Genomic DNA, 13,479 nt, shown 5'->3' on the forward strand with positions numbered 1-13,479 from the left:
TTCCAATAAGCATTTGTTTATTCTTTTCTGGGAGGTGTGCATCCTACATAAGGTCAGCTTTTGTTACCTAATTGTGTTTGAGGGGGTAATGGTAAGCCACATGGTATCACTGCACTCCATCTGGCATAGATATACAAGAGGAAGGGAAATCCAGGATTTTGGCCCAGTTACACTTAAGGAACAGTGATATACTTTTAGGTCAGGAAGCCATATGGCTCAGAGGGGATATAGTAGGTGATGCTTCCATTTGTCTGCTACTTTTGTCCTTTGAGGTCATGGTGGTGACTGGTTTGGAAAGTGCTCAAAGGTGCCTCTGTGAGTTGCTGTGCTGCAGTTTATCTATGGAAGACACTGCGGTCACTATGTGGTGGTGTCAGTAGATGGAAAATTTAAAACGTCACAGGACAGGCTTGTTAGCAAAATTAAATAAAAGGGTTAGTGACAAATTGGATGTCAGGTTGGCAGAGTAGCAGGAAACTTAGCATGGTAAACAGCTGTTTTTCGGACTTGGAGATGGTGTATAATGGCATTTCCCTGAGGTTGGTATTCAGACCACTGTTTCCTTGCTACACATTAATGACCTAGACATGGGTGTACAGAACAATAATTGGATTAACTGTGAACCATGAGCATGATGGAATAAGAGAACATGTGGCAAATGAAATCTAATGCCATGAAATCCCCATATTATAAGAACATTTGCAATATGTTGAAACATGTTATAAACATTTCCATTATGATAGATGGAAGAATGAGGAAAAGTAATTTAAAAGTGAAGGATACAATCCTATAGAGGATGTAGTCACAGAGACCTGGCAGGCAGATTGAGAAAGTGGCTAAAATTGCATATAAAATTCTGGGCTTTATAAATAGAGGTGGAGGGAGGAATTTACTGAAGGTGGTGCAAGTTTCAAAAGTTGCCACCAAAACTAGCAGCAACCGCAGTGAACCAATCTTTAGGAGCCACGAACTAAGTCCCTGATTTACTCCAGGATTCTTGCTGGCAGTGCTCCTGGCTCCACTGGGAAAAATTAATTGCAGAACTTCAAGTTGGATGGAAATCTTGCCTCCAAGGCAACAACTTCTGCCTAATCAGAGGCCTACAATTGTCCATTACCAGCAGAACCACTGTAGGGGGGAGCAGTGGGTCCCCCCAGTAATTCACATTCGCCTTTGTCAGGGTACAAGGTTATATCCCTTGTAGAAAGGTAAGTGATAGTGATATGGGGATTCAAGGAATACAGTCAAAAGCAAGGAGGGTAAGGTGTTCCGAGGAAAAGGCATGGAAGTGACACTCAGTGGGCCCCTCACTTCCAAAGACAAGATCAATTTTTTTTATTCATTCATGGGATGTGGAATGGGCCAGCAGGTACTGCCCGTTCCTTATTGCTCCTTGTTTTGAGTGGCTTGCTTGGACCAGTTCAGAGGATTCAAGAGTCAACCACACTGCTGTGTATCTGGAGGCTTGAAGGGTGAAGGTGACTGATTTCCTTTCCTAAAAGACATTAGGGAACTAGATTGTTTTTTACAACAGTCAACAATGAAAGCTACAATTGACTTTACTTCCACCACATTACAAGATCATGCATCCAAACCCTAACCACTCACCGCTTTCCCTCATGCTACCATTCTTTCAACTGTCCTACGGTTTGAGGCTCTTCCACTGAAAGCAAGTTTCTCCCTGCCCAGTCTGTACGACCCCGTCAACTCTATCAAATATTTTCTAAACTTTTTGTCCATGATGAACCTCCCTAAAGCCTTCACATCCTTCCTGAAACACGAGTGATTAGGATTTGGTGCAGAGTCTGGGAGCGTGGTGGTAGTAAATTGAGTGGTGGCTTTCAAATGGATTAGGTCAGCATGTGAAGAGAAAATATTGATTCTAAGATCATAAGATATACAATTGGTAGGCCTTTTAGTCCATTGAGGTAGCTCCACAATTCAATGAGATTATGGCTGATCTGATAACTCTCAGCTCTAACTTCCTGCCTTTTCCCCGTAACCTTGGATTCCTCTCAGCCTTGAATATAATTAACAAACCAGGCTTGACAGTCCTCTGTGGTAAAGAATTCCACAGATTCACTACCCTCTGAGAGAAGACATTCCTCTCCACCTTTGTCTTAAATGTGTGATCTCTTACTGTGATTATGCTCTTTGGTACTCTCCACTCCCACAAGAGGAAACAACCTCTCCACATCCACCCTGTCACTTCCCCTAAGAGTCCTGTATATTTCAATAAGGCTGTCTCTCATTCTCCTAAACTCCAATAAGCCGACTTAACCTCTCCTCATAAGACAATCGTCTACACCCAGGATGAACCTAGGAATCTTTTCTGGACTGTCTCTAATAACAAAATATCTTTCCTTATAGAAGGGGATCAAAATTACCCATAGTATTGCTGGGCTACAGGGAAATACAGGAAAGTGGTTGGAGAGTTTCTCATCCAGAGAGCTGGCATGAAACAATAAGTTGAATGTTTCGTTTTGACCTATGGCTAATCTATATTTTAAGGAGGAAGACTGTTATTGAATGAACTGTTTTTGTTACCAACTCAGATTGGGGCAGTGAATCAAAATAGCAGATCACTCAAGTTCACTGATGATATTGAACTTAGGGCAGTAGAGATTGATACACAAAGCACCATTCACATGTGAACACTGGATCAATTTGTACTGCACCATAACATATCAACCATCGGAGGAAGTGACAGTCCATGAGAAAAGCTCAGAACTCACAGACTACTTAAGGCACGCATCATTGTCCAACAGCTTCTACTAAGGACATCAAATCTCACTTTTCACCACCTATCCTCGATTCTCATCATGACCTGTTTTGTCAGAAGCCTGTCTAGTGCCCAGTCTTGATGATCTCAAATGTTTCCAACTAAACATTATGAAATCTAAGGCTTCCATCATCAACCCTCATAATGAACTCCTGATTCTGTTAACCAATTCCATTTACCTCTCTGACTATTGTCTCAGATTGAACTGGATCTCAATATTGAGACAACAGCAAACCGTGGTTCTGACTCCACATAGTCTACATTGCTATAATTGCTTCCCCTCATCTCTACTTTTGCTGTATTGATCCTGGGCTTCTTTTTCTCTTTTGTGCCAGCTCTCCGTGCAGGGAGGAGGTTGCAGAGCCTTTGGCTTTGGTCTTTATGTCGTCATCGTCTACAGGAATAGTGCCAGAAGACTGGAGGATAGCAAATGCTGTCCCCTCCTTCAAGAAGGGGAATAGAGACAACCCTGGTAATTATAGACCAGTGAGCCTTATATCGGTTGTGGTACTGTGTTGGAAAAGGTTAGAAGAGATAGGATTTATAATCATCTAGAAAGGAATAAGTTGATTAGGGATAGTCAACACTGTTTTGTGTAGGGTAGATTGTGCCTCACAAACCTTATTGAGTTCTTGAGAATGGTGACCAAACAGGTGGATGAGGGTTAAACGGTTAATGCGATACATATGGATTTCAGTAAGGCATTTGATAAGGTTCCCCACGCTAGGCTATTGCACAAAATACAGAGGCACGGGATTGAGGGTGTTGTAGCAGTTTGGATCAGAAATTGGCTAGCTGAAAGAAGACAGAAGGTGGTGGTTGATGGGAAATGTTCATCCCTGGAGTTCAGTTACTAGTGGTATACTGCAAGGATCTGTTTTGGGGCCACTGCTTTTTGTCATTTTCACAAATGACCAGGATGAGGGCATAGGAGGATTGGTTAGTAAAATTTGCGGATGACACTAAGGTCGGTAGAGTTGTGGATTGTGCCAAAGGATGTTGAAGGTTACAGAGGGACATAGATAAGCTGCAGAGCTGGGCTGAGAGGTGGCAAATGGAATTTAATGTGGAAAAGCATGAGGTGATCCACTTTGGAAGGAGCAACAGGAATAAACAGTACTGGGTTAATGGTAAGATTCTTGGCGGTGTAGATGAGCAGAGAGATCTCGGTGATCACGGACATGGATCCCTGAAAGTTGCCACCCAGGTTGATAGGGTTGTTAAGGCAGCATATAGTGTGTTAGCTCTTATTGGTAGAGGGACTGAGTTTTGAAGCCACAACGTCATGCTTCAGCTGTACAAAACTCTGGTGTGGCCGCACTTGGAGATGTTGCATACAGTTCTGGTCACTGCATTACAGGAAGGACATGGAAGCTTTGGAAAGGGTTCAGAGGAGATTTACTAGGATGTTGCATGGTATGGAGGGAAGGTCTTATGAGGAAAGGCTGAGGGACTTGAGACTGTTTTCGCTAGAGAGAAGAAAGTTGAAAGGTGACTTAATTGAGACATATAAGATAATCAGAGGGTTAGCTAGGGTGGACAGTGACAGCCTTTTTCCTCGGATGATGATGGCTAGCACGGCTTTAAATTGAGGGGTGATAGATATAAGACAGATGTCAGAGGTAGTTTCTTTACTCAGAGAATAGTAGGGGCACGGAATGCACTGCCTGTAACAGTAGACTCACCAACTTTAAGGGCATTTAAATGGTCATTGGATAAACATATGGAAGAAAATGGAATAGTATAGGATAGATAAGCTTCAGATTGGTTCCACCGGTCTGTATAACATAGAGGGCTGAATGGCCTCTACTGCACTATAATATTCTATGTTATCTCTATCTTCCTTGATTCTCTGTATTCAAAAGTCTGTCTGTGCCAAACTTACATGCATTCAACAACAGAGACTCCACAGACCTTTGAGGCAGAGCATTCCAAAGATTCATAACCTTTTGAGTAAAGAGACTCCTCTTTTATCTCAGTCCTATCTCTCAAGCTCCTTTAGCACCTATACATTTCAATGAGAACACCTTTCATTTTTCTCAGTTGCTGAAAATATTGACCCAATTTGTTTATGTTAGATTTTAATCTCGAGCCAGCAGGAAGAGGACTGTAGAGGGCTTAAATCTCTGTTATTACTGACCACCATTTTCAACAGGTTTTTTCATTGTCCATGGCATGCATTAGAAAATAGCCAGTGGAGAACAGTGGAATACATGTTCAGCAGGAACATATGACTCAAATTGAACTTCAACACCATCTTAACCTGAAGTCATACAAGTTCCAAACAACTACTGACGGGCTTATTTTTTAAAATCAACAATTCAAGGCAGGATTGAAAGAGACACTAAGCTACAGGGAACTGGATCTCTATGCCTGACCTCTTATTTGTTGCTAGGATTGCCGTGAGAGTTTTCAGCTTCTGGATTGCTTTTTTCTGATATTTTATTTGTTCTGTGCACATTCAATGAGCTCTATCTGCCAATCATGAGTGTCATTATTGCCAGGTTCACTCTGATGGCAGAACTCTCCAAGGGAAAGAAGCAGCCGCAGTCTCAAGAACCCACATGAACAGCAGCTGGACCTATTAGAAGACAACTGGTAGGGGGTGGGCTGCACCTGATGGGGAACCACCAGTCAGAAAGTTCCCCATGGTGTGTTGCCAAATTGCAGTAGACTAACAGCCAATGGATAATATCAAGTAGGTCATAGGATCACTTTCACAGCAGAAGTAATGAATTGCTTTTCTTTTCTTTCCTCTGTGAAGTTATGTACTGAGTAACACAAGGGATAATTAAGCTGGGAAACAGGAAACTTTCCAACTTAGCTACACAAAAATCATCATTAAGTACATGAGAGATTCTTAAAAATGTATACTTGTTAACAAGACTGAGTGCATCCTACCCGTCATTAGGATGATACAGGAGCAAGATTCGAGGAATGGTTGCAAGATAAATTCTACTCCAAGACTTATCTCTCACACAGCAGTTTAAAGGAAATATCAGAACAAAGGAGGTCAAAGACAACAAGGCTTAAAATAATTCCTAAGCAATACTAAACATAATATGGTAATGCAATTTCTCTTTCGTAAATATTAACTAACAGTGAGTGAAACATCCATATGTACAGTTCTTACTTGGAAGAATGTAAAATAGTTGGCCAAACAAATTGTTCATGTGCAAGTGTACACTGGTTATCTGGTGTCCATCAGCTTCCTCTGTAAGCTCATTAAGAGCCAGTGCTTTCAGAAACAGTCTGAAAAAAACACCTTCAAAGACAGCACCAAAGTCTGGTTCTTGTTTTAATTGGTTACCTAAGCAATGAATTACGACCACCTTTTATCCCTCTAACAAGGAAGGTGCTTCATAGCAGAATTCTCCATCTCATAGTGATTAGTATTTTTAAAGATAATAATACAATCTGCATTTGCTGCATTTTTCTTTCCAAACTATCCTATTTCAATTTTATGACCAAGAAAAATGTAGCCAAACAATTCTCCAAAACTGCAATTAATGCAATTCTTTGTCAAACAACAGGGAACATATTTCAGAAAATTCCATAGATTTTTTGTTAATCTGTACATGTCCCAAAGACTGAGTGTCCCATTGTGAAACTCCACCTTGTAGCATTTTCAAGAATGACAGCAACTTACCTGAAAACCAGCAAACAAATCTGAATGGTCACTCTGGAACTCAGACTTTCAAAACAGAGGCCAGCTTTTTCCATACCAGACAGTAAACCTGTAACTTGCTGCCAGCTTCTAAGAAGATGAATGCAAAGGCTACTGTAGCACCATTTGAAGAAAGATACGTGGTTCTGCTGCTCAAGCAAATATCCTTTCTTTAACAAATCTCTCATGGGCATCCTGTGGATCTGATTAAAGCATGGGTTTTCCACCCACTGACTTGTGAATGGGCAATCATCTATGTCTGCATTCAAAGTAATTTGCTATATGTTAAGCGTTTTGAATCATTCCTGTTATTAGTTGAGACTAAGGTAAGCATATAGCCTTGTTTCTCCCATTATTCTTGTTAACACAAATGGTCCATTTCTATTCTTGTAGAGCTCTACTGATTTGTTCATCTGATTTCATTTCTTTTGCTCAATGTTTTCGAGGATATGAGGAACACACTCAAAAGGAATTTCTCTGCTTACTGTTAATCAGGATTTACTTATTTTGGGATTTGTGAAAAATATTTACATTACCAGCAAGTACTTGTGGTGGGCAGATCACTTGCTTTAGAGGCAACCTTAGTGTTCCCACCTCATTTACCTGACTGGAGCTTTTGCCCAAGTGGGTCTTCATTGCTGATTGCCTCGTTACTTTTTTACCAGCTGAATCAGTGTTTCTTGGTGTAGTTTTGAGAACGGTAGGGCCAGTATTCTGTACTGAAAAGCAAGGCCTTTCTCTTCGAAAGAGCTTGTACCAAAAACATTGCTGGGATTTAAAAGGGGTAAGATGGAACAATAATGTAAGCACTCAAGGTGTTAGTCATGAAGGTGGACAGGAGGAGACCTTTAAGCTCCACCCACAGAAGCGATTAAAAGAAGGTGGACAGGGAGGGCAACTTCCAGATTCTGAACCCTAGGGCCTCAGGAAGTAAAATGAGATCACACGGTAATGCTTCTTCACATCATATCTTGTAGCCAACACGTCACAACGACACAAATGGCTCAATAACCGACTCACTTATCACTCTCATAGTAACCCTCTCCACCATTCCAACTTATCCCTTACAAATGCTCCATCCAGCCCAGCCGGCAATGCTGCCTGCCACACATTCAGCTTTTATAGTCTCCACATGCCTCTAGTTACTTAGCTATGTTCTACATAATATCTTATAAAGCACTATGTTATTACTGAACAATGAATCCTGATCACAGCTTATCGTGGTGCAAGAAACATCTGATAGACTTGCGGCTACCACCCCCTTTCCTTCTAGGGACTTACAAGTTTGCTTAGACTAGTGTGTAGAGAAACACCACCAGACAGCTGAAAGGGAAGAGGACTTTGTTTTAAACTAGACATTATTTATTGCATATTAGCAACTAGGTACAAGTTACATTGAAATGATAGACATTGTTCATGAGACAATAAAGGAGAGAGAGCACAATGTTGGATATTACTCCTTCAAGATGCAAAACCTGTTCCCATCCTCAAGGACATGTAACACTATCAAATTGGACAGTCCTCTTTAGTACACTCCCCAGTAACAAACCTTTCAGACCTTTACACTGTTACAGAACAATTATTAGGTCATTCTGCTCCAGAGGGAAGGTGGGGCATTCGATAGATGCAGAATAGAGGCATGGTGAAAGCAGATCACTCTTGCATACCTTGAGCTCTACAGCAGCAATGGCTTGGAGCATTATTGGGCTGACTGTGATTGAACCCATAACATCAGATGTTGCTTCAAATATTAAGGATTACATCATGTATCTGTTTATCCTCCTTCTCAACATCCAGCAAACCCTCATGCTGCTATCTGGCATAACCTTCCATTTCTGAGTTTCAACAATCAGACACACAATAACTGGTTAGTAAGTTTGCAGATGACATCAAAATAGGTGTTGTAGTATTCAATGAAGAAGATTATCTCAACATACAAAAGGATATAGATCAGTTGGGCCAATGGGCTGAAAGAAATGGCAGATGGAGTTTAAATTAGATAAATATGAGGTGCCGCATTATGCTCAGACAAAGTAGGACAGGACTACACAGTTAATAGTAAGGCCATGGGAACTGAACAGAGAGAACAGGGGTGTAAGTGCATTATGCCTTGAAAGCGAGCCACAGTTAGACAGGGTGGTGAAAAGGTGTTTGGCATACTTGCCTTCATTGATCAGGACGTTGAGTATAGGAGTTGGGATGCCATGCTGTGACTGTAAAGGACATTGGTGAAGCCACTTTTAGAGTGGTCGCCCTTCAATCGGAAGGATATTGTTAAACTTGACAGGATGCACAGAAGATTTACGAGGATGTTGCCGAGACTAGAGGGTTTGAGTTAAAGGGAGAGGATGGGGCTACTTTCCCTGGACATCGGAGGCTGCGGGGTGACCTTACAGAGATTTATAAAATCATGAGGTACATGGGCATGGTGAATAGCCAAGGTCTTTTTCCTAGAGTGGGGGGCATAAAAACTAGAGGGCATAGTTTTAAGGTGAGAGGGGAAAGATTTAAAAAAGACCTGAGAAGTAAGTTTTTCACAAGAGGGTAGTGTGTGAATGGAATGAGCTGCCAGAAGTGGTGGAGGAAGCGGGTACAATTGCAACATTTAAAAGATATCAGGATGGGTATATGAATAGGAAGGGTTTGGAGGGATATGGGCCAAATGCTGGCAAATGGGATTAGCTCAGAGTGGGATGTCTGGTTGGCGTAGATGAGTTGGACCAAAGGGTCTGTTTCCGTGCTGTGCAACTCTAACTGCCACTTGTCCAGCCAAAGCAGCCGAGAGAGAGAGAGAGAGAGAGAGAGAGAGAGAGAGAGAGAGAGAGAGAGAGAGAGAGAGAGAAAAACAGTACAATATTCATATGATTAATCATACACATACACACACCAACGCCAGACTTAGTGCTTCTCAATCAATAGTCTAACGTAAATCTTTGTCAGAAAGATTTCAGTTCCCATTCTGCTAATTACCAATCCTCCTTGCAGCATGATATGTTCACGCAGGCGCAGGATTCACAGTCATCAGTGTGTCAGCAGGAAACCAGTGAACAGAGACAGACAGAAAATCCTCTCCACAATGATTTTTGTAGAGGACTATGAGTTTAACTATTGTTAGCAGTAATGTGTTAATCAACCAGCTCATTATACAGAACAACTGCACCACTGCTTCAATTTAAGTGCGAAAACTTTGTTTTAAGTTCACTAAATGAGCACTGTTATTTGCTGATTACTGTCACTCTTTTGCTAATTGAATTAGACAATTCAAGAGCTCCAGTATGCTGCGAGGGAAAAATTATTTGTGCACTTGAGTCATGATTGGTCCTCGCTCATTCATTTGATTAACAGTAGATTATGAAAGCTTCTTTAAGTGGGTGAAGAGAATTTAGAGTTGGTACGATGAAACAGCAATAGTCTGAGATACAAGTTTAATTCATGTGATTTGAATACAAAAAATTGCCTTCTCTGGGGATGAAGTGGGATCTAAATTGTGCTTTCCAGTTTGTGTCAGCAGTGCTTTGCTGGAAATGCTACATTCCATCTTTTTTCTCAATTTGACATTTTCGCTGTACTTGGCTTAAAATAAGCAAAGTGTATACCCCAACATGACTCAAAAAAAGACTGTGTTATGTTTGCTTGATGTGAGTTATCATTTGTTAAAGAATGCAAAGCTGTATACCATAGAGACAGACAGGATTTAGTAATTTTTAGCCACATTATTCGTGAGATTGTTTAATTCCTTTACGTTTGTAACAGCAAGAGACAGTTTTAAAAGTATGAGCCTTAAAGTGGAAAAATACCCAGTTTTGATACTAAGCTATACTAGCCAGAGAATTTTAATTCCAATTCCTATCTGATCTCAGTGAGCTGATGTCAGTTAGGATGGTGGTGTCAATATTGCACTGAAACCAGTGTCTCTGAATGAGAAGAGAAGAGTCAACAAAAGTTGATGTTTAAAAACCTTAGCTGGTTGAGCCATATAAATACACTACACACAGAAACTGGTTAGAGGGTGGGAATTCTGTGACAATTAACTCAATTTTTGATTCCCCAAAGCCTTTTTATTTCATAGAAAGCATTCAGTTGGAGTCTGATACACTACTCTGCAAAGCGCTTGGATGACTACAGCTCTAACAGAACTCAAGCTCAACACATCCGGAATAAAGCGGTTTATTTGATGGACACCCCATCAATTGCTTTAACCATTCACTTCTTCACCACTGGCATACAATGTATACCGTCCATAAAATGCACTGCAGTTACATGCAACAATCCTTCAACAGCACCTTCCAAACCAGCAACCTCCACCTTCCCAATACAATTAGTGTTAAGATTGCATAGGAACATGAGTTGTACATTCTTTACTTGGCTTCACAATTGCAAAAGCACTCTGAGAGCATGATGCTGTGGCTTAGCGAGAAGCATAGAACCATATTCTGGTATGATCCAATCTTAGGAGGAAAACATATGGAGTCAAACACTTGAAAAACGGTAAAGTGACCTATTAAAGTGTAAAAAAAAGAAACAACTATCATGGCAAGATCTTGCTGTTCTAATTACTAGTTTTTTTTTTAAACAGTTAGCTTATTTTTCTACTTATTTTATATATTTAGAAGTAGCAAGTATTGGTTAGTGTTCACACTTAGTCTAAGATAAAACTAACAAACAGCAATCAATCTTGCTTCCTTGGATAAGCCCCTGTGCAAGTGCCGCAACGCAGTAACAATTTTACAAGGTTTACAATAAAGACAAATGAATGGGTGCTGGTTTTATCTCAGTAATCCTCTCCACTCTGATTTACTGGTTGAAAGCAACAGTTCTCTGTTGTGCTTCTTGAATTGTGCATGAAAAATCATTGGCTGTACATTAGATAAAGCATATTGACCTCTAGCTGAATTAAACAGACAAGCATGTAATATGCACTTCAAATAGGCATGCAATGCTTTGTGCTGCTGCACATGAAAATATTAACTATCCAGTAAGTCTTCATAATTTCTTAGTAATTAGATTAAGGCTGCAGTTAAACATTATGTTGGTCTAGGAATCAAGGTCTGAATTTGATTGTTCCATGCTTTCAAAGAGCATCTGTACATGTTTTTTTTCGTTTTCACAGCTATCCTTTTAATCCGCCATTTCTACTTGTTTCACATTTATATGTCAATAAATATCAACAAAACCCTTGTCTTTAAAGTAAACCACGACATTATTCCAGATTAAAACTTGTACAGAAGCTAACCATTCCTTCATCGCTACTGGCTCACAATCTTTGAACTCCTTACCCAACAGCATGTGGGTGTACCTTCACTACATGGACTATAGCTGCTCAAGAAGGGGGTTCATAATTACCTTCTCAAGGATAAATAGCGATAGGCAATAAATGTTGAGTTGGCGAGCAACCCCCATATTCCAAGAATAAATAAAGAAAAATCGGAACCAAGAATGGATTATCAGTTAGTTAGGCATTAGAATGGATGCATCGTAAATAATGTCCAGATAAAGCTGGATGCAATTCTGGCTTTCTTAGATAATACGGATCCCAGTATGAAAGCATATGACACTTCAGACCTTCTTTGCTTGATGTCAGTCCACCAAATGTGTCTGTGTAAATACAAAGCAATATTCTCTTTTAAAAGCAGAATGTGACTGTTCTGCCTTGTACAAACTGGGCAGCGTAACTAATCATAGCAGACCTGAGAGGCAGCATACAGGAGCTTCTACAATTTTCAGAGCCCATGAGGTCACAGGAAATGTCTCCATTATATTGAGTCAATCCTCATCAATGTAAATAATCACTATTGGCAGAGCCTCACCAACATGATGGATATAATGTTCTCTAGTGATTTTTTTTTATCCCAAACCCTTCATCTTGATTTGTTTTTGACAAGATTTTAAAAGAAACTAAGACCTCACTATGCACAGCATACATAAATCTAAGACCTTCACAAGAGGCTATTGTGATTATGAAACAATTGTATTGGTACATTGTAAGGCAAGGCCTGTGCAGAAAGTAATGGAGAAAACAGCATTAAAATTTCAAGTTCCCACAAGTTAGATAAAATCATACAAGTTAGAAATATTTGGGTAGACAAATAATAACATAGCAAACATATCTTACCACAGGAGTATGCAAGTCAACAATAAGTCTTATAACTCCTTTTTAAACAGTTAAATCACCCAAGAGACAGATTTTCAGTGACATGGAGCACTGACAAATAATTTATATTTATTCCCCATTAATCAAATAGAGTTAAGAGTAAAATATGCATGAGGTTAGTTATTCTTTGCCTTGCTTAACCATTAAATAATCAGATGCTATGTATCTTGAGGATACCTGAAGTTCAGTTTGAAAGAAGAATTTCTGTGGACATTGCGAACAGTCGTAAATCTTATCTTCTTGCCCATGTACAGCGAAGATGTGTTGCTGCAGTTTGTTTGCCTGCACGAAGACTGAAAATAATTGAAAGTGATCAGAAGTGCATCTGCTGCAGAACTTGGCTGCCATTCCCAGCTGTATGTCTATTACTACCACACTGAGCCAAATCCCCCATGGATTGAGTGATATTTATCAATAAATCATTTTTTTGTTTCACTAAATTTAATCCACTATGTCGGTGATATTAATAATTTAATATTTCAAGGCAAGTGCTTCACTTATTTATAACATCTTGTATACGGAGCTCTTTTTAATTTGCACACATGAAGATGCCTTTTTAGGGTTGCTAATTATTGGTCTATGTCCTGGGATGGATCATCAGAAATGAACCTGCCATCTTCAGTGAAGCCATTATTCACTGTGCCAATTCAAATAACATTCAAATGTTAGTATGTGCCAACAGGGAAGAAAACAATGAAAAGATAAAAGCAATCAAAGATCAGTTTTTTTTTGGTATGTTTTAGTGACTTGTGCTTATCAAAGAGAGGGATGCTTGAATGAAGAAATTAGAAACAAGCACTATCTGTTTGCACCCATCAGTGATAGATGGTCAGGCATTGGTTTTGTGAACACCATAAAGTCTCAACTTCACGAAGTGTA

General features: G+C 40.0%; 1 protein-coding gene across 6 annotated transcripts in view; it reads right to left on the reverse strand.

Annotated features, from left to right (window-relative positions):
* Nucleotides 1-13,479, reverse strand: part of znf423 (zinc finger protein 423) — a 366,010-nt gene that overhangs the window by 35,440 nt on the left and 317,091 nt on the right. For all 6 annotated transcript variants that reach the window (XM_072596261.1, XM_072596260.1, XM_072596259.1 and 3 more), the window contains one exon: nt 12,778-12,893. In XM_072596261.1, coding sequence (XP_072452362.1) covers nt 12,778-12,893 — 116 coding nt within the window. The remainder of the gene's footprint in view (nt 1-12,777; nt 12,894-13,479) is intronic.

This window comes from Chiloscyllium punctatum, chromosome 26, assembly GCF_047496795.1.
Source record: "Chiloscyllium punctatum isolate Juve2018m chromosome 26, sChiPun1.3, whole genome shotgun sequence".
NCBI classification, from domain to species: Eukaryota; Metazoa; Chordata; class Chondrichthyes; order Orectolobiformes; family Hemiscylliidae; genus Chiloscyllium; species Chiloscyllium punctatum.